At 39.8% G+C, this 21,401-nt stretch overlaps 1 protein-coding gene across 9 annotated transcripts in view; it reads right to left on the reverse strand.

Moving 5' to 3' along the window:
• The window catches only part of CUNH1orf21 (chromosome unknown C1orf21 homolog), a 255,177-nt gene that overhangs the window by 43,785 nt on the left and 189,991 nt on the right, over positions 1–21,401 (reverse strand). For 5 of the 9 annotated variants that reach the window (XR_003427983.1, XM_027083040.1, XM_027083038.1 and 2 more), the window contains 2 exons: positions 14,978–15,054; positions 7,046–7,106 (listed from right to left, as the gene is read on the reverse strand). Coding sequence is in view for 8 of the 9 variants with exons in the window: in XM_027083040.1 (XP_026938841.1) it covers positions 7,046–7,106; positions 14,978–15,054 (138 nt within the window). In the remaining variant the exon portion in view is untranslated. Of the gene's footprint in view, positions 1–2,716; positions 2,787–7,045; positions 7,107–14,977; positions 15,055–21,401 lie in introns of all 9 variants that reach the window. The other 4 variants (XM_027083035.1, XM_027083033.1, XM_027083036.1 and 1 more) reach the window with 1 other exon arrangement.

Here is a 21,401-nt window from a genome sequence, read left to right on the forward strand (position 1 = left end):
TGTTTTATAATTCCTTCCCAATTGATATAAAGGGGCATGCCTCATTCTTTGCTACAGAGGGTTCTGTTTAGTGGGAGTTTGGAAAGTTGCGGGTAAATCAGATAAGATACTCTCTGAAGTTCCTCCCAACTGAAAACTTTATGCTGCTAGATTAGAAGCTCCCTAAAGGCAAGGACCCAATTTCCTAATTCCTCATGGTGCAGCTCCATGGCCCTGGCTCATTTCTGCGTCCAGAGAACACATTCCAGATAAGCTTGTTAAATGAATCAAAGAAGTTAGTCTTACCGCTTTAATGATCTTGTTAGGGATCCCCTTTCCTAACTTTTTGTTGTTGTTATAAACATTTTAAGACTAGTATTAATGAATGTTTGCAAAAGCAGGTTTTAAGCAACCCACAAGAATTAAAAAAGAATGAACCCTCCAAACAGCAAAAATACAGATAGGGATTCAGCTGTACCCGGGCCACTGACTCATGGACTCATTCTGTCATCAGCTCAAAAGCTGGTACAGGTTATTTAATGGCTCTATAAATGTTCACACGAATCTAATTCCTTAACATGTTTATACCACACAGGAGGGAGGTGGGCCAGTACACCGGAAAATATCCTGTTCTAATTCTCTCTCTACAAGGAGACATCTATACCACAGGAAGGCACTTGCTCAAGCAAGGTTCAATCTGATAAGTTCTGCATGTTCAGTTTCAGTCACCACCTCCCCCAAATCCTTCCCCTACAAATGGCCTTTATGATGTGGATACAGGCAACTTCAACCAAAATAAAAGCTACCAATCACAGAGCACATACAACATATCAAACACTCTGCTACAGACTCTACATGAATTTTCTTTAATTTCCCGGACAAGTTAGTGTTACTATCCAAAATTTTGGTGAGGAAACTGAGGATCAGAAAGGTTAAACAATTAGCCTGAGGTCACACAGCTACTACTGGAGTGGGTCTTCGGATTTGCCTGGGGTTTGAAGCACAGGCTCTTTCACTTGCTCCGTGCTGCCTCTTTTCTTGACTTTTCTCAGTTCTGTTTCTTGGCACTGTACCTACTACATACCTGCCATGGGGCTCCTAACTGTTAAGAGCCCCTCCTATCACGCTGAGCCCTTTGCTACAGGAGTCTGCCCCATCACACCTCCTTCCTTCGTGTGCTTCTGCTTCTGCTAAGCCCAGTGGTCTTATGTGCCCTATTCACTCCTTCAACAAATTTATTAAGCCTCTGTTCTGTCCCAGGCCCTGTGCTAGGTTCTAGGCAAACAAAGAGACCCAATTTTTATCCTTAGGGAACCGTCTATGTAATGCTTCGAGTTCTTTTAGAGATTCTTAAATAATAAATTAGCAGTGACAGAGGCTGGTACCCTCTGTCCCCAAGGGCCCTCTGTAGGGCTAAAACAATGCCCCTGGATGCTAAGCGCGAAGAGTGGAAAGGCCATGGGGAGGAGGGGAAACAGATAGCCCAGGAAGAGGAAGGGAAGGAGAAACCGAATGGGAACAAGACAAAAAAACGACACAAGCCAGCATCACTGTCTCTCTGCTCTGAGTGGTACCTTGGGCCACCTTCTTTTGCCCAAGTACTACACCCATGGCAAAATGACACCATTCACCGATCGTGCCCCAGGTTGCTGTTGAGTTCAGAACACTGTCGGCCTCACTGCATTCATAAAAATGGCATGGTTTTTATTTGTATTCATGTACTCCACTGTTCTGGAACCTGGACTCTTCTCCTTTGCTACTCCCTAAGGCACCAGGCTGATAGAACCTCAAGAATTCTCTGAAAATCAAGCCCTCCAGAAAAAAGAAAGTGAGAAGAGACTGGGTGTGTTGCATTCTTCTAGGTTTGCTGCCTCCTTTATTTTCCTTGGCTGCGTGACCCATGACCAGTAGCTACATGGAATGCTGGGGAACGCTAGGATCCTCAAAGTCCACGGTGTGCACGCACTTCGCCAGTGGCTCCTGCACCAATGTTATCATAGTAACTATTAAGAAGTCACCTGCATAAAGCTATGCGGTAGGGAGAGAAACAAAACAGGGCTGGGTCACAGCCTTACCCTTGTAATTACAGCTTTACTTTGACCAGCGAATGAGGAAAGGTACGTACAGGAGAGAGAGCAGGCAAGGCAGGGGGATGATGGGGAAGGAGACACAAGGCAGGGTTTGATTATTAGCAAAATTAAGGCCCTGCTGTGTTTCCCATGGAGCAAGGAGCTGTTTAATGGAATAACGGCAGCCCAGCCCAGTTCCAAAACACATGTGTCAGCAAGAGCATCTCTCTGCCAGTGCTGAAGGCCCTGGTTGTTACGGAAATTGACAAGCTAGTGGGAGGGACATGCTATGACTTCCTCCGTACACATGGAGCAGGCCAGGTGACATTCTTCAGGATCTGATATAACAGTCCCATGTTTCTCATCACTAGCGGCACTGAGGAGACCTTTAAACGCACCACCAGAAAGTAAAACCTATCATCAACTGCAGGTGCCAAATATTATATTCGATCATTAGCAGCTCTGCAGTTAAACAGTCTACTTCAGGAAGAGTTTATATATAGAACCAAAAATCACGGCTCATAATTACACACAAGTCACTCTCTTTACCAGATGAAAAGCAAACACCTTCGGATCTCTGACACACTGATTCATAGCGTAGTTCAGACTGATCTGACATAATATTAAGAAAAGGAGCCCTTGAAATAAATTTATAAATGCAGACTTACCATGTTTCTCACCAACTAGGTTAGTTCTGGGGCCAAGGAAATCAGGCCACTTCAGGAACCCAAACATTTTCTAAGTGTAAATGATTTTTCAACAGATGTAAAGGTCTATAGATAAACATATTAAAATCAGCTGATTTTAAATCCATCCGCTGCTCTTTCTAAGACATTTCCTCAAAAGGTCACATTGAATAATTCCAGTCAGCAGAGGCGGAGTCTCAAAATCGTACAGGAATATGCGAGTCATGGTGGCACGCTGATAGCTCACCCTCGGGGGGTGAAGTACTATGAGCTATTCTCAAAGAGGAGAAGGGAGCGATGAAAGGAAGGAGAATGGGTTTTCTTGGAGTTATCTGTGCTTAGTTTCCTAATTTTCTTTACAGTCAGAGATACATATGGATAAGATCAGACCCTCACGAGACTCGTGGGTGCTCATGGGTATAGTTGGGCCCTGGATCTGAGCAAAGCCCATAAGTGAAATGCACGGGTTCTTTGCCTGGGGCCCGAGGACAGGTTCCAGACAGTTAAAAAACTCTAAAATTTTACTTAAGAATTTTGTGTATATGATATCATGTGCATTTTTATAGGGAGAGTCTTTCTAACTTTTACAACATTCCAAAAAAATGCCCATGACCCAACAGAGCTTAAGATGCTTTTCACGAGGAAAACTAACCAGATGCAACTGGCACTGCACTGAGACATTCTTTAACATTCAGGGCTCTCTCTGAGAGAGCAAAAGACTTCTCAGTTGTCAGCTGTTCTTACATCTTCCTAAAGCAAAATATAAATCCCTGCGTTTGCCTGGGAAAGACAGTATTAATGCAGATTCTTAAAAAATGTATTTACTTCTTCTGCTTCTTACAAGTACACAAATATACCGCAGAAAGCACATCTTAAAATCTGATGTGATCTGTCTTTGGTATGATATTCAGAAACTCCTCCACAGGGCCAAGTTTTAATCATCTAGATCTCTTCTTTCTCCTCTAAATATAGTGAAAGACGAGAGTTTAAAATCATTACCTTGCGCTGCAGTAAACTGTCATTTTCTTTAAGCTGTAAAATTAGGCAAATGTCACCACTTCACATAAAGTTCAGGAGCCTGGGAATTGTCAGGGACAACAACTATAGATTGTAATGGAATAATGGTTAGGTATCCAAGTGAAAAAGAATGAGGTAAAGATAAATGAGGTGCTCCCATTGCTTCACAGCATTGTTTTACTCTCCAAAAGGAAAAGCAAAAGTTGATCAGAGCTTACGATGCTCTTTTGAACTCTCACTGCTCTCCTGACAAAAATCTCTCTCGTGGTCATCTCCAGATGCAGCTCAGTGTCCTGGCTTTCTTCACGCCAGCAAAGTGAAACGGTGTCAAGTGTCCAAGGATGTCCCAACTGCCTGGTCCACGGACCTCAAGTTTCAGCACTTGACCCCTGAAACACCTACGTTCAATACAGGAGGACCTGACTCACGGTGATAATGGTGTGAGGGGTGATGGAAGGAGGACGCCTCCATTGGTAAAATAATTACCTTTTCAAAGAAATCTGCATTTAAAACTGAGCTCCTCAAGTCAAGGGACTCTTTCCTACTTATTCTGTATCCCTTAGTTCCTATCTGTTTTTCTATCCCGAGTCACAGCATAATGCCTGGTATGCTAAATAATTAAACGATGCTAAATAATTTAGCATCGAAAGTGCTAAATACTTTGTTAATGCATTTTTGCTACTTGCTTTTCTTTGACACCAGTAACTTCTTAGAAAACTGCTTGCCCAGCTGTGGTGCAAAAGTAAACTGCAGCTCGGCACCATGATCAGTTTTGATTTACAGCAGTCCACATTAAGTTTCACTGTAAGTATTAAACCACCTAGCAGTCCTTGTTTCCTTATACTAATGGTACGTTTGCATATATCTTGAGAGAGACAGAACAGAGATTTTTCTTAGTATGGAGAGGAGAGTTGAAAGGTAAATCAAACTATGCCCCGTAGACGTTCAATAAATACAAAGGATGAATCAAGGAACGGCAGGTTTAAATCTCTACAGAGTCACTCAATTTTGCTTCTTACCAACTTAAGGAAGAAAAGAGGAATTCCTGGACATTTCTGAGAAAGATTATATCTCAAAACTCAAGGCCTCTCAGAATGACTCCAATTTGCAGCATGAAGCTCTGAGTTTAGTTTTTTTACATCAATCCTATATAACCTAAAGAATAGATGTGAATTGCATTTATGGTTGTCTAAATATTAGTTGGACCAAAGAAATATTTAGCAATGGTAAAAAGTCAGGAAAATGATTCATAAGAATCCAACTTCCAATTTTGGTTATATAAACTATGGTGAAGACTATATTAAGCTGAACACATATATTAAAAAGGAACATTTTAATTTGGGGAGGCTTAATGTTTAGATGATACATAGGATAGCATATTCACAAAATTCAGAAGGATGAACTTCAGGTAAGAGAGCAGAAATAGGAAAGTTTGGTTCAGAGAAGATACAAAATTCCCTTAGAAATCTGTAACTGGGCACGTATCACAGATTATATAACAGCTCATTTTTGAATATAAATGTATTCAATATATAGTGGGAACACTGTATCCTGAATCTACAAATGCTCCTTTGTCCAAGGCAAGTTTCATCCAATACATGATCAAGTTATAAACTTTGCTTTTGTTGTGCTAAACACATCACAGTCTACATCCTGGATGCAAAGTAAGAAGGGAAGTAGAATTTCAGATGGGGACAATGAATTTCAGTTTTGAGTAACAAGAGGTAGAATTTCAATTATGGAAACACACCAGAAAGAGATTAGATCACTTAAAACACCTTGTCAGGGTCTGTAAATGCTGTTTAAAAAGATAACTTACAATTCAGGTCTCAATTTTTACAGACTACCTCTGACTACTAAGCAAATATTTTTATTGCCAAAAAGCTTGTGGAGGAGAAATAATCCAGAGAAAGAAAAGTTCTTCACCATTACAGTAGGAACAAAATAGTGCTTTTTATGCTTCTCTTTACTGAAAACAAAATGTTACTGGCAAGTTGAACAGCTTTTGAACCAATATGTGAAACCTGGTAATTATTCCTAGATGATGTTTTCAATCTAAAAAGTCATGCATAAGCTAAAATTTCACTAAAAGTAAAATATATATATACTCAAATGAGAATGTAAGCATAGCCAAGGAACACTATAGATTAAACTATTACTTTAGTTCATTACCCATTTCTATTTTTCACATTGGCAATAGATGCTGGTCTTTTAATGGTGCATTAGAAGATTATATAATGATTCTTTCAGGAGAGGTCCACCTCAGAGAGGAGTCTGTTACTGAAGTACGGATGAATTTAAGACCTCCTTCACTATCTTCCATTGACTGATATACACATAACCTAGGACTTCATGAAGAAATGCTCAAGGGCCACAAAAAGTAAAAAAAGAAGTAAAAATTAAAGTGGAAAAATTTCAAAGGTAAAATTGGCCCGTGATGCCTTAACCATAGTCGTGATATGCTCTGAATTTAGAATTTAACTCTTCTGCAGAATAAGGTTTTCAAATTATAATTCTCAGATGTATAACTTTAGTATTTAAAATTCACTCCCTGCAGTGATAAATTTAAATCCTCTAAGCACGTAAGCCTTTAATGGTTACCATATTGAACCCTTCATTCAGTTAATTCTCATATGGCACTCTGAGATCATAAGTATGGGTTAAATTTCCACATGAATCAACTTTGTGTCTTACTGTCACTGTAAAAACCACACACTTTTAGAGAAGCAACCTGGAGACTCTCCTTTGGAGTCAGACAGACGTGGGCTGGAATTCCAACACGACCGCTATTAGCCTTGCAAACCTGGGTAAGTTACTCAAGCATGAGCCTCAATTTCCCTATCTGTAAAATGCAAATATTACCTGTCTCATGGCCACTTCCCTGAGGTAAGGTATTGATTGCAACATGTTTGCAACATTTGTCAATAACTCAGAGCAACACTGGGTATGTAGTAGACAGGTACAAAGGACCTCCCTGCTTGCAGTCTGAGGTCCGAGCAGGGCACCAGGTGCAGACAATACACAGTGATAGATAGCAACGCTCTGTTTCTAGGCAAAGGCTCTTACCAGTCTCTACCTGACTTTCCACACTTTAATGAAAGATCAACGGTAGCCCAGGATCCTGGGAAGCTCTTTTATACATTAAATATTCTCCTAGCCACGCTGTGATGTGTGGACGTTTGTTTTAACTCTAACCATCCCCTTGTAAGAAAAGCTTTGTAACAGAAACCAGAATACCGTTACTCTAACTCATGAGGCAATATTTCCCTTGAAACATGTAATTTTACTTCTTACCTTTTCAATTTTTTCATCCAGCATTCTGAAGAATTCTTGCTGGCTTTCAGAGATGTGCATGCTGAAAAAACAGAGAGTAGGTAAGTGCGTATTTCAGTGTTTTCTTAAACCTAGCTCCCTCAGATGAAAAATGCCGAGTCCCTAAACTTCGGGGCAGTCATTTATTTCTTGCAGACTTTTCCACTGAAGTACTCTGAAGTCACACTAAGGATAAATGTCATTACAGTAACCCTGCAAACGTGTTTCCTAACAGTCTATCAGTTCCTATGATTTAAGGAACGCAATTTCCTTTCAACGTACACGTTATTTATAGTGGTGTTACTCGGAGGTGTGTGCCCAATTTTTGCCTTGTACTTAAAACAAAAAGCACAGGCAAGCAGTACATGGCATATTTCAACCCTGTAACCATAACAAGAAAATATATCCTAGTTATTATATTAAAATGTGTGTTTTACACGGGCTGTCAGCATCAGCATGGTATTCAGCTGACTGTATAGGTGTGGGCTGGCAGCAAACGAGCCGAGAACTTGACCTGAATATCTCCTGTACTGGTGACAGCACATGCACCTCTTTGGAACTGAAATCCACTGGAACGTGAGAGTAAGTGAGGAGGCAAGTCTGAGTAGCCCTCGCCCTGTGTGCTTACCTGTTCTTTGCTATTTAACAGCATACTTAATGAGATGGACGTGGTTGGTGAGGACAAAACTAAGAAGGTAAGGAGAGCAGAGAGGATTCACAGACAGGAGGGAAAGGGTCTTGAATGGAAGGGTGACTTATGTATTCTCAAATCCCGATGCACTAACTGAGCTCTTTCAGATAAACTGTTATCCCTGGAGGTGCAGCAGACCCCGCCAGATGGAGCAAACGCCCACCACGGAGATCCTCGTTACCTGTGTGTTGTCTTAGAGATGGTGTAACCAGACAGCGTGAGGCTTACTCTGCTGTTCTTCATGCGCTCCTTTCAGAGAGAAGCCCTAAATCTCTTCCATAGGGACAGAGACAGAACTTTCACTCTGATGAAGTAAATTACCCCCTATCGACTGACTCCTGCCTAGGTAAACGGGGATGCCCTCCTCTCACGTGGAAACTATCAACACAGTGGCATTAATAATAGTTCTTACCTACGAGGGTACACATCGCACTGTGAGAAACAGTCCCTAGGTAACAACTTGATTCTTAAACCCCTTCTGATGGACAAGTTGATGATTGTTGAGTGAGGGGAGGAGATAGAAAAGCATGCTGGGCTGGCTTTACTGTCTTTCTTCAAGATTTAGGATGGGATAATTGGACTGTTTCTCATTTAGTTTATAAAGTATGAATACTAAGGGCTTCACTCGTGGTGCGGTGGTTGAGAGTCCGCCTGCCGATGCAGGGGACACGGGTTCGTGCCCCGGTCCAGGAGGATCCCACGTGCTGCGGAGCCGCTAGGCCCGTGAGCCATGGCCGCTGAGCCTGCACGTCTGGAGCCTGTGCTCCCCAACGGGAGAGGCCACAACAGTGAGAGGCCCGCGTACCGCAAAACAAAACAAAACAAAACAAAATAAAGTATGAATACTTGATGCTAAGATTAATTAGATCTAAAAGTCTTTTCTAAAAGCCTGTATGTTGGGATTTAACTACTACAGCTTAACAATTTCGGCTATTCCTATTTCTCTCTAATTACTAAAATTCCACCTTGGAAAACACAACGCTCCCCTGGAACATCTCTTTTCTATTGAGGTATAGTTGATTTGCAATATTATATTAGTTTCGGGTGTACAACACAGTGACTCAAAATTTTGATAGATTATACTCCATTTATACCCTGGAGCATTCTTGTGGCTCCCAGGGGTCCCAGCAAAGCTCTTGTGAGTTAACCCTGCCATCAGAGGCTCTTCTTTCTGTGACTTGTCAGTTTCCTGAGACTACGGTGATGATGCTATGGAATCTTAATGACAAGTAATCAAACGAAGGAAAGGTGGACAAAATGAGCTCTAGAGCTGAAAAATACACGGCTCCCATTTTAAGTGACTTAAAAAAATAAGCTTCCAAACAATAAACACCTAAGCTGCGAAAGTATAAGAAGGCAAGGTCTTAATTCCCAAACACTTCACCTGCAAAAATGAAATTCCATTACTCCTGACAAATCTTAGCCTAAACACAGTTCTTTCTTTCTTTTTCTTTTTTTTTTTTTTTTTTTTTTTTTTTACGCGGGCGTCTCACTGTCGTAGCCTCTCCTGTTGTGGAGCACAGGCTCCGGACGCGCAGGCTCAGCGGCCACGGCTCACGGGCCCAGCTGCTCCGCGGCATGTGGGATCCTCCCGGACCGGGGCACGAACCTGCGTCCCCTGCATCGGCAGGCGGACCCTCAACCACTGCGCCACAAGGGAAGCCCCACAGTCATTTCTTCATGATCATCATTACTACTTTTCAATTGCACCTCAGGGGAGTGGGGTAATCCTAATCCTCACAGCAGGACACACCCTGGCTAGTAGTTCATGGCTCACTTTTATTTAGTTATTTTTAAAAATAACAGTATAATAAGCACCCATGAAACCAAAACAAAAAACCAAAGCTGCGATTTTTATTTATTTATTTTTTAACATCTTTATTGGAGTATAATTGCTTTACAATGGTGTGTTAGTTTCTGCTTTATAACAAAGTGAATCAGCTATACATATACATATGTTCCCATATCTCCTCCCTCTTGCGTCTCCCTCCCACCCTCCCTATCCCACCCCTCTAGGTGGTCACAAAGCACCGAGCTGATCTCCCTGTGCTATGCGGCTGCTTCCAACTAGCTATCTATTTTAAATTTGGTAGTGTATATATGTCCATGCCACTCTCACTTTGTCCCAGCTTACCCTTCCCCCTCTCTGTGTTCTCAAGTCCATTCTCTAGTAGGTCTGCGTCTTTATTCCCGTCTTGCCCCTAGGTTCTTCATGACCATTTTTTTTTAGATTCCATATATATGTGTTAGCATACGGTATTTGTTTTTTTCTTTCTGACTTATTTCACTTTGTATGACAGACTCTAGGTCCATCCACCTCACTGCAAATAACTCAATTCTGTTTCTTTTTATGGCTGAGTAATATTCCATTGTATATATGTGCCACATCTTCTTTATCCATTCATCTGTCGATGGACACTTAGGTTGCTTCCATGTCCTGGCTATTGTAAATAGAGCTGCAGTGAACATTGTGGTACATGACTCTTTGAATTATGGTTTTTTCAGGGTATATGTCCAGCAGTGGGTTTGCTGGGTCGTATGGTAATTCTATTTTAAGTTTTTTAAGGAACCGCCATACTGTTCTCCATAGTGGCTGTATTAATTTGCATTCCCACCAACAGTGCAAGAGGGTTCCCTTTTCTCCACACCCTCTCCAGCATTTATTGTTTGTAGATTTTTTGATGATGGCCATTCTGACTGGTATGAGGTGATACCTCATTGTAGTTTTGATTTGCATTTCTCTAATGATTAGTGATGTTGAGCATCCTTTCATTTGTTTGTTGGCAATCTGTATATCTTCTTTGGAGAAATGTCTATTTAGGTCTTCTGCCCATTTTTGGATTGGGTTTTTTTTTTTTTTTTTGATATTGAGCTGCATGAGCTGCTTGTAAATTTTGGAGATTAATCCTTTGTCAGTTGCTTCATTTGAAAATATTTTCTCCCATTCTGAGGGTTGTCTTTTCGTCTTATTTATGTTTTCCTTTGCTGTGCAAAAGCTTTGAAGTTTCATTAGGTCCCATTTGTTTATTTTTATTTCCATTTCTCTAGGAGGTGGGTCAAAAAGGATCTTGCTGTGATTTATGTCATAGAGTGTTCTGCCTATGTTTTCCTCTAAGAGTTTGATAGTGTCTGGCCTTACATTTAAGTCTTTAATCCATTTTGAGTTTATTTTTGTGGATGGTGTTAGGAGGTATTCTAATTTCATTCTTTTACATGTAGCTATCCAGTTTTCCCAGCACCACTTATTGAAGAGGCTGTCTTTTCCCCATTGTAAATTCTTGCCTCCTTTATCAAAAATAAGGTGACCATATGTGTGTTGGTTTATCTCTGGGCTTTCTATCCTGTTCCATTGATCTATATTTCTGTTTTTGTGCCAGTACCATACGGTCTTGATTACTGTAGCTTTGTAGTATAGTCTGAAGTCTGGCAGCCTGATTCCTCCAGCTCCGTTTTTCTTTCTCAAGATTACTTTGGCTATTCGGGGTCTTTTGTGTTTCCATACAAATTGTGAAATTTTTTGTTCTAGTTCTGTGAAAAATGCCATTGGTAGTTTGATAGGGATCACACTGAATCTGTCGATTGCTTTGGGTAGTATAGTCATTTTCACAATGTTGATTCTTCCAATCCAAGAACATGGTATATCTCTCCATCTGTTTATATCATCTTTAATTTCTTTCATCAATGTCTTATAGTTTTCTGCATACAGGTCTTTTGTCTCCTTAGGTTTATTCTTAGGTATTTTATTCTTTTCGTTGCAATGGTAAATGGGAGTGTTTTCATAATTTCTCTTTCAGATTTTTCATCATTAGTGTATAGGAATCCAAGAGATTTCTGTGCATTGATTTTGTATCCTACTACTTTACCAAATTCATTGATCAGCTCTAGTAGTTTTCTGGTAGCATCTTTAGGATTCTCTATGTATAGTATCATGTCATCTGTAAACTGTGACAGCTTTACTTCTTCTTTTCCAATTTGGATTTCTTTTTCTTCTCTGATTGCTGTGGCTAAAACTTCCAAAACTATGTTGAATAATAGTGGTGAGTGTGGACAACCTTGTCTTGTTCCTGATCTTAGAGGAAATGGTTTCAGTTTTTCACCATTGAGAACAATGTTGGCTGTAGGTTTGTCATATATGGCCTTTAATATGTTGAGGTTAAGTTCCCTCTACAAAGCTGCGATCTTAACAAGAACCTAGAGGTTACTTACGTCCCACCCATGTGTGTTACTCCCAACTCAAGGGAACCATCATGCCCCTGCTTTCCTTTTACATAGCTTTACTCTATCTCTCTATGTGCTTAAAAAGCAGATGATTTATTTTAGTTGTTTTTAACTTTATAGAGTGCATTATGCTCTGTGTAATGTTGCAGGACTTACTCTTTGTTCTAGTGCTATTCTGCTAGGGTCCATCCAGCGTTGTGCATTGTTGCAGTGCATTCATTTTAACTGCTAATATTCCACTGTGTGAATACAGTGTTGTTCATCTATCCAATTTCCTGTCAAAGGGCATTTGGGTTTTTTTCTAATTGTTAAGGTGTTCTTACCAAGTGTCAGACACTGCGATAAGAACCAGGCATACGTTATTTCATTTAAGCCCCAGCCCTATAAGACAGGATTGTTCACCAACATTTTTCTTGGAGAAAACTGAAGCTCACAGACATAATAAGGTCACTGGCCTGAGATTACAAAGTCAGTAAGAATGTGCTCTACGTGGTGCATCAAATGAAGATGTGAGCATTATCTGCCTTCATTATTAATAAATCTGCCATTATCAGGTATGGGATTGTCCTTCCACTCATGGGGAAAAAGCCTCATCTTATTTTATACAGCTGCATAATAAAGAATAATTTCCTGGAACGTATATTATGTCAACGAGTAGAAAAAGTAAAATCCTTCCCTTAGCCCTCCAGAAATATTTCTTAGTTGAATTCCAGAAACCCAATGATCTGACTTACAGTTTAAAATACACACACGCACACACACACACACACACACACACACGAGCATTAACAGGGGATTTTCTTCATAATTTTAATGTAAACACATGAGCCAATTTAATCAACTTCTCTGAAAGCTTCAGCACATGTGTGTCTGCAAAGCATGCTATTTCAATGTGTCAAAGTTAAGTAAGTATTTGCTTTAAAGGAAAAAAGAAATTCTCAATAGAGTCTTTTTCTAGAAGCATTTAAAAGGAGCATATATCTAATGGCTTGGATGAAAAGATGATTTGGTAGTGTTATCAGGTATCTGCTATCCTCAGAGGCAGATAAAACTAGTGTAGATAAAAGTGATTACAAGTGAAGTGGATTAGGTAGGTTGTGATTATAGCATGACATTTACCTGAGGGTGAAAAAAATCAGTTGTCCCATTATACTGACACTGTAAATGATAAATGGATTTTAAAATGTCCAGTTTTCTTTGGAAGTAAAAAATTCAATCCCTGAGATCATTCACCACCCCTTGAAGAGTCCTAACCACCATATCACGGTAGCCATGGCTGCAGCAGTTCCAGACACTCAGCCAGGTTAAAGTGATTATGTTATTTTTGTCTCAACCTCCTGGGAAGAACCAAAGAACACAACTTTTTCCACTTATGATATTGATTTACATATATGTCAGAGTTAAAATTATTTGGGGATGGTGGTGACTGTGTCAGATGTACTTGTGTGATCAGCACCCTTAGGGAATTTGTTCATATTTAGGCAGAACAACACAAAAGAGGTTTGCAGCCTCTGGGATTACAGCTTCTTTGAAGAAAGGGCAGGTAGCTTCAAAGTCACACAAGTGCATTTTATCACCAAGGTAGACTCAGTTTTAGAACAATATAGAAACTACTCATTATTCTCTTTAGCATTTTAATTTAGCATTTTAACTGTGAAATACTTAACACATAGAAAAGGAAACATATAATGTTATTTGCACATTTTCAAATAATAATAATTAAAGGAACATGCATGTAACCACCACTCAGATTAAGAGATAGAACCTCTGGTCCCATTGTCTTCTATCCAGTAGAAAGAACCACTACTCTGAATTTAATGCCTCTTCATTTCCTTGCTTGCCTTTATTGTTTTACCACGTACATATATATAATATATGGCTTAACTCTGCCTGTTTTTGCACTTTATATGCATGAAAATGTACATAGGCAGGTACTTCCACTTACCTTACTGGTACAACCTTACATTTCATGAGATTCCTCTATCTTGATCTGGGTAGCTATTGGTCACTCATTTTCACTGATATGTAGCATTCCCATCATAAGAATATACCACAGTTTTGTTATCCATTACATGTCTGATGGACATTTGGGTTTTATTTCCAAGAGCTTTGTTTTTTTTTTTTTTTTTTTGGCCATGTCACCGCCACGAGGCACGCAGCATCTTAGTTCCCCGACCAGGGATGGAACCCATGCCCTGTGCAGTGGAAGCGTGGAGTCTTAACCACTGACTGCCAGGAAAGTCCCATATCTTCAAGAGCTTTAAGAGCTCATGTAAACAGTGTTGCTATGGACATTTCAAAATATGCCTGCTGGCACACATGCACAAGAGTTTCTCTAGGGTATACACCTGAGAGTGGAGTTGTTTTCCAAAGTAATTGTACCAGTTTATATCCCTACATTCTGGTAAACATTTTAGTATCATTAGCCTTCTAAATTTTTGCCAATCTTGTGGTGTGAAATGGTATTTTTTCATATGCATTAGCTATTCATGTTTCCTCTTCAGTCAAGTGGTTGTTTACGTCTTTAGCCTGCTTTTCTATGAGTTCTGTCTTTTACTTATTGATTCATAGAATTACTTGATATATTCTGGAAACCCAAGTATTGTTAATTATATGTATTGTAAATATATTCCATCATTTTGTGGCCTTTTACTCTCCTATAGTATATTTTGATAAACAGAAGCTCTTAATTTTAATGTACTCACAAAAATTAATCATTTTTCTTAAGATTTGCATCCTTTGCGACTTATTCAAAGTTTTTCCCTACCCCACGGTTATAAAGATATTCCCCTTCATTTTCTTCTAACTGATGTGAAGTGTCAGCTCTGTCATATATTGTGGGTCTGTTTTGGGTCTCTCTATTTTGTTCCATTAGACTAAATCACACTGTCTCAATTACTGAGGCTTTATCATAAGTCTTGGTTACATGGCAAGCAAAATGGAGCTCACTCTAAAAACATCTTTAGCTTTAAAAACAATATAGGAAAATAGGAACTAGAACTTACTTTGCTCTGGGTTGATGAACTAATCCCGGAATCTCTTTATTAGTTTTAAGTCTTACATTTGAACTGGCACTTTTTTCCTGAAACACATAAACGCACATGTAAAAGACAAGATGAGAATCAGCAATTAAACAAGAGCATAAATTTTCATCAACAAAACGTTAGATTTGTTTGGGAGCCTCTGAGGTTGGGGAGGACAAAAGTCCTTACAAAGATGTCACACAGTACAAGGAGAACTGCCGAATATTTGAACAGGGAACGTTGTCATGAAAAGAGGAATTAACTTTTATAAGAGCTATGGCTCCTTTTAGAAAATAACGTGTGAGTAATATTTGATTTTTAGGTGGAGTTACTGAAAACAGTAAGAGAATCAAAGAACAGAAGATTCTAGTGAAAAAGAACAGTGGTAGTTCAACCACAGCCATTGTTTGCTTGCCCAGGTTAAGTGACTTTGTGCATTTTATTTGTGAAAGACAACTGCAGTTACTGACACATAAAGTTTGCATAAGGCCCTAGCAGTGACAGGGACAAGAACATGACTAAAAATAGCCAATATTTTCCATGTATAATGAATATTGAGATTGAATTTAATTAAATTAATGAAATCAATACTAGCCTGTATTCCAGAAATACTTCTTTGGCTTTTAGCCTGATCTGATTTCTTTTTTTTTTTTTTTTTTTGATCTGATTTCTTATTCCCAGTAAACCAGCCGCATAGGAAAGAAATACTCTCAAATCTTAAAATACAAGTATATCAGTAAGCACACTATCTCAATACTACTACTGCTTTGTAACTTTACATTATCTTTAAAAAAATATTTAAGGTGTTCTAAAATTTGCTCTCTAAATATACCCCCAAAAATGAAAGGAAGGACTATTCTAAACCTACTTAACAGGTGACTATATACACTCAAGGAACCTGAGGTGTGGCAATAATTAAAGACCTGGGGTAGGTAGGGGCAAGGAATAAAAAATCCTGTGGGCCGACCCACCATTCTCACCACAGGCAGAGTGATGTGGGATGGCACATAAACAGATGGTCCCCAAATGAGCTCTTTCAAGAGCTCATTATTCCTCCTAGGATAGCAGAAGCCACGTAAATCAGTGAAACTGCAACGACTTACATGCCTGGTTGTTTGCTATTTACCATCAAACATGAGCATATCTGTATAACGTCAGTCCTCCAAAATAGACGGTAATTTTGTTTGTGATCTTCCAGGAGAAGAAACAATCATTACAGTTCTTTTGCAGTCTAGCTTACCTTATTTACCTCACACTAAACTCGAGAATGTTTTCATGAACATTTAAAAAGTATAAGATATATACTGTTCCCTCTGCTGATGCAGTCAGTGAACAACAGATGAACCACCTTATTTTTTTACAAAGAAGGTGGGAGAACAATTAGAAAACTTTAATGCACTAAGCCCAGGAGGGCGGGACCCACATCCCTTCTTTACAACTGGGACAACAGTGCCTGGCTAGGGGCCTGGCACTCCATGGGAGTCACTCATCGAATACTGGTAGAACAAATAAATGATGTCAGCACATAATTAACTTTTCTAAACATAGATAAAAATAGCTCAGCTGTAGTCTCTCTGCAGGGCTGAAGATGTAGGTTCCCTCCAAACGAGTCATTTTCTCCCTTAAACTTTATGTGTGCTTGGGTTAAGCACTGAAAATGGATGTATTTGATGTGACAGAACCTTATACTTTTTCTCTATTCACATAATTTGCTAAACTCTTTGAACTTAAATGATGCATCATAATTTTAAACATTGCTAAGGCAGGAAAGAGACTTCTAATTCTAAGAATGCAAAGACATATAATTATATTCTGTTTCTATTCAATTTATTAAACTGTACCCTTCATAACTATACTGTCTCACCAAATCTTCCTTAAAAACACATTGTGTGGTTGCTAAAAAAAGAAGGAACTGCCCCAAACAGAGACTCAATAGATGGGGAGGACACTTCAGGATATCTCAATAGATGGCGAGGACACTTTAGGACATCAGGCACAGACGTGCCCTTCCAGGAAGTGAGAGTACCCAAGGTGAGGCAGAGATGGGGGGTGAGGGCACGGGGGATGGGGAGGAAGCAGCTGGGGATTTCCTGGTTACAAATATATATATAATTACATAGAGATTTCTATCTATTTTGTACTTATAATGTATTTGTTTTTACAAATTACCACTCATCAAGATCAGTAACAACTCACCACATGTTATTCTAACTGGTTGCATACATCAACTCATTTTAACGTTCACAAGTATATATATATTAATTTACTTTTATGCCCACATAGCTCTCTGAGATAGGTGTCATTATTTTCCCCATTTTATAAATGAGGAAGCTGAGGCATGGAGCGGTGAAACACTTACTGGGATTCTACAAGTAATAAGTAATAGCGTTGGGATTTGAATCCATGCAGAATGGCCCCAGAGTTCATGCTATTAGCCACTAGGCCAGTAGTCCTCAAAGTTTTTAGTATCAAGACCTCTTACCTATATTCTGCAAATTTTGATACATTTCATTACACAATATGAAAAAAATCACATTTGTTAAAATCAGCATCAATCTCATGAGAAAAATCTTTCCTTTTTTAAATTTAAATTTTTATTTTTGGCTGCGCTGCGCAGCATGCGGGATCTTATTTCCCCAACCAGGGATCGAACCCGTGCCGCCTGCATTGGAAGTGCAGAGTCTTAACCACTGGACCGCCAGGGAAGTCCCTCATGAGAAAAGTCTTGACAAAAGGTCAAGCTCATAGTGGTGGATACAAGTTTTCCAAAATTCTAATTTTGCTTTAATATTCGAATTTTATGACCAGCAACAAACACTGACAATTGTTTTCTTTGGAGTAACGGGCTCTATTTGGTCATTTTTGAGAAACTGTTTGCCAAATACCCAAGTCTGAATATCCATAATTTGTCTGCCAGGCACTTTTTTTCTACAGTAGAGATGGTGTCCCACAAAAAAACAGCTGCAAGTTCAGCTTGCAACTCAATCAATTGCAGAAGTGCTTTTCCTTGAGATAAAGATCTTATTAAAAAATAAAAAGATATGCATCTAAGATCTAAGAGTTAAAAACTTCAATAATTTCTACTGCTTCATTAAGGGCATTCTTTTTTTTAAGAATCAATTTTATTTATTTATGGTTGTGTTGGGTCTTCGTTGCTGCCCACGGGCTTTCTTTAGTTGTGGCGAGCGGGCTTCTCATTGCAGTGGCTTCTCTTGCTGCGGAGCACGGACTCTAGGGCATGTGGGCTTCAGCAGTTGTGGCTCGCAGGCTCTAGAGCGCAGGCTCAGTAGTTGTGGCGCATGGGCCTCAGTAGCTGTGGCTTGCGGGGTGTAGAGCACAAGCTCAGTAGTTGTGGCACATGGGCTTAGTTACTCCGTGGCATCTTCCTGGACCAGGGATTGAACCCGTGTCCCCTGCATTGGCAGGTGGATTCTTAACCCCTGCGCCACCAGGGAAGTCCCCATCAAGGGCATTCTTAAGTGAAAATAGAATATATTCTTCCACTATGCTTGGTGGTGGTGACTACTAATAACTACTATTAGTACTACTAATAATAGTACTACTATGACTACTAATAAGGTGTGGTGCCAATGCCTGGATTTGTGCTAAGGCACAGGCAGTTTTACCCACCATTGCTTTTGCACCATCACTACAAATGTCAACAGCTATTTGCCTTCAAAAAGGCAAATAGCTTCTTTATTATTAGGAAAATGACTTTGAAGACTCCCTGAGAATATCTCAGGAACCTCCAGGGGTCTGCAGGCCACACCTGAATTATATATAGTGCCTTTCTATTTCTTTTGCATAGAAAAGAACTTTCAATTATTTAATTGTGGTATACGCTTTAAGAAAAAATATTTAACTGCCTTATTGAGATAAAATCTATATTCCATACAATTCCCCCATTATAAATGTATGATTAAATGATTTTAGTAAATTTATAGAGCTGTGCAATTATCACCACAATCCAGTTTTAGAACAGTTAGATCAGCCCCCAAAGTTTCATCATACCCATTTGTTCTCATCTGTAGGCCCCGGCCACCACAGATCTGCTTTCTGTCTCTACAAATTTGCTTTGTCTAGATTCACATAAATGGAATCATACAATATATAGCCTTTTGCATCTGGCATTTTTCACTTAGCATAATGTTTTCGAGGTTCATCTATACTTCAGCATATTTCAGTGTTTCATTTATTTTAATTGCCAGATACTATTCCAATGTATGGATATACTGTATTTTGTTTATCCATGCATAACTTGATGAACATATGGACTGTTTCCAGTTTGTGGCTATTATGAATAATGCTGCTATGAACATTTGTATACAAGTCTTTGTGTGAACATACATTTTCATTTCTCTTGGGTAGACTCTAAGGAGTGGAACTGCTAGATTATATGATAAGTTTATATTTGACTATTTAAGATGTCACCAAACTGTTTTCCAAAGTGGCTGTGTCATTTTACATTCCCACCAGCAGTGCATGATGGTTCCAGTTTCTCTACCTCCCTGTCAACACTTGGTATTGTCTTTTCAATTACAGTCATTCAAGTGGGTGTCTCATTGTGGGCTTTATTTATTTTACAAATTTTATTTATTTGGATTTGTTCTTATATGTCTTTCTATCAGAACACCTAGTACCTTGCTACATGGGAGCATATATATGCTTACTGGCTCGCTGTATTTACATCAAGAAGTCAGTTTTATATTTGTTTACAAACACCAATTAACTTCTGCTTTGGGTTTGTTTGTTGGGGAAGGAGAAGTTTAAAGAGACCTGTCTTTAAAAAAAGAAACAACAGGGCTTCCCTGGTGGCGCAGTGGTTGGGAGTCCGCCTGCCGATGCAAGGGACACGGGTTCGTGCCCCGGGCCGGGAAGATCCCACATGCCGCGGAGCGGCTGGGCCCGTGAGCCATGGCCACTGAGCCTGCGCGTCCGGAGCCTGTGCTCCGCAACGGGAGAGGCCACGACAGTGAGAGGCCCGCGTACCGCAAAAAGAAAAAAAGAAACAACAAGCAAACAAACAAAACCAAGAAAGGCGAGAGGAAGGATGAGACTGATGGGAGTCTCAGATGGAGCAGATCCAATAGAGAGGGCTGAGAGCCATGCCACATTTGGGGTACTCCAGGAATAGAAACAGAGAACTAAATTGGGAGATGACGGAAGAGGTAACTAAGATATTATTTCCCTTGGCAAGAAAAAACTATTTTAATGGCATTTGACACTCATAAAATAAGTACTAAAATAAACTGGGACCAAGCGGGATTAAGATGAAGCCACTGGAAGGGCCCTCAGCAGGCAGTTTGTAGAGCTGTGTTTTTATGATCCATCCATATTGGTATCAGAATCATCTAGGATGCTTGTCAAAATACAGATTCCAAGGCCCTACACAATACCTCCTAAGTGTCAGATTCTGGGATTGTGCCCAGGAATCTGCATTTTAAACAAGAGTCCTAGGTGACTCTTAACTCAAAAAAGTTTGAGGACTTTTATTTCAGAGAAAAGGTACCTTTGTACCTTAGAATTCTCCCTCTTGGCCTTCCACAGAGCAGTTTTCAAACTGAGCCCTGGGGTTCTGCAGAGCTGCCTCAGGGGTCAATAACAAGGTCTCTCAGAGCAGCAATCCCTTGAACTGTACATTCAGGGGCTTTCAACTGATGCTGGACAAAAACATCCATTTCTCAAAAATGTTTGCAAACTAATGCCAGGTAGTGACAGGTTTATTTAAACAGCAAATCAAACAACTTCTCCTTTGCTTGCAATTTTATTTCTTTATGAACAGAACACACTTGTCAGTGTCTAGAGTAAACTTATCATTCTCTTCTTAGCTTCTCTCATGTTGAAGACAGTCAAACCAAAATATATTTATTCTGCTGCTTCCAATCTCGGGGGGCATTTCCTAAAGGGAAAGTCAGAATTCCAAGAGAAACTGACAGCTTCCTTACAAAGTCCTCTTGAACTTCAGCTCCTTAATTCTGAAGGAAGCAACACAACGCATTCAGGGAGTTGAAGAAAGTACCCCACTCCCTGTTGGTGAAGGAAGGAGCTTCTTTCCTCCTATCACTTCTTTGCCTGTGTCGTCCCACTGAGTCTGGGTCCTGGGAGGTTCCCAGAGTTGGTCTGGGTTGGAAGTGTGAGGAGGAATTTCTTTTTCTTTTTTCTGGGCCCAACGGCAGGAAGTTCTGTCTTATAAAGAAATCTCAGGGGCCAGATGGATGGAGGAAGCTGGAGGCCTAGAGAAAAATAGTGGGAGTTGGAGTACTAGCTTCTGGAACCTGCTAATGAGGGGCCACACAGAGAAAAGATACAAAAGCACTAAACATGAACTCTCAGTGGGTTTTCCTCTATACAAAACTCTGTGTGTGTGTGCATTTTAACCACTGCATTTCAGAAAGTACCTGAAAAC

The sequence above is a fragment of the Aethalodelphis obliquidens genome, unplaced genomic scaffold (assembly GCF_003676395.1).
Source record: "Aethalodelphis obliquidens isolate GAN/ISIS:26980383/991018 unplaced genomic scaffold, ASM367639v1 scaffold48, whole genome shotgun sequence".
Lineage (NCBI taxonomy): Eukaryota > Metazoa > Chordata > Mammalia > Artiodactyla > Delphinidae > Aethalodelphis > Aethalodelphis obliquidens.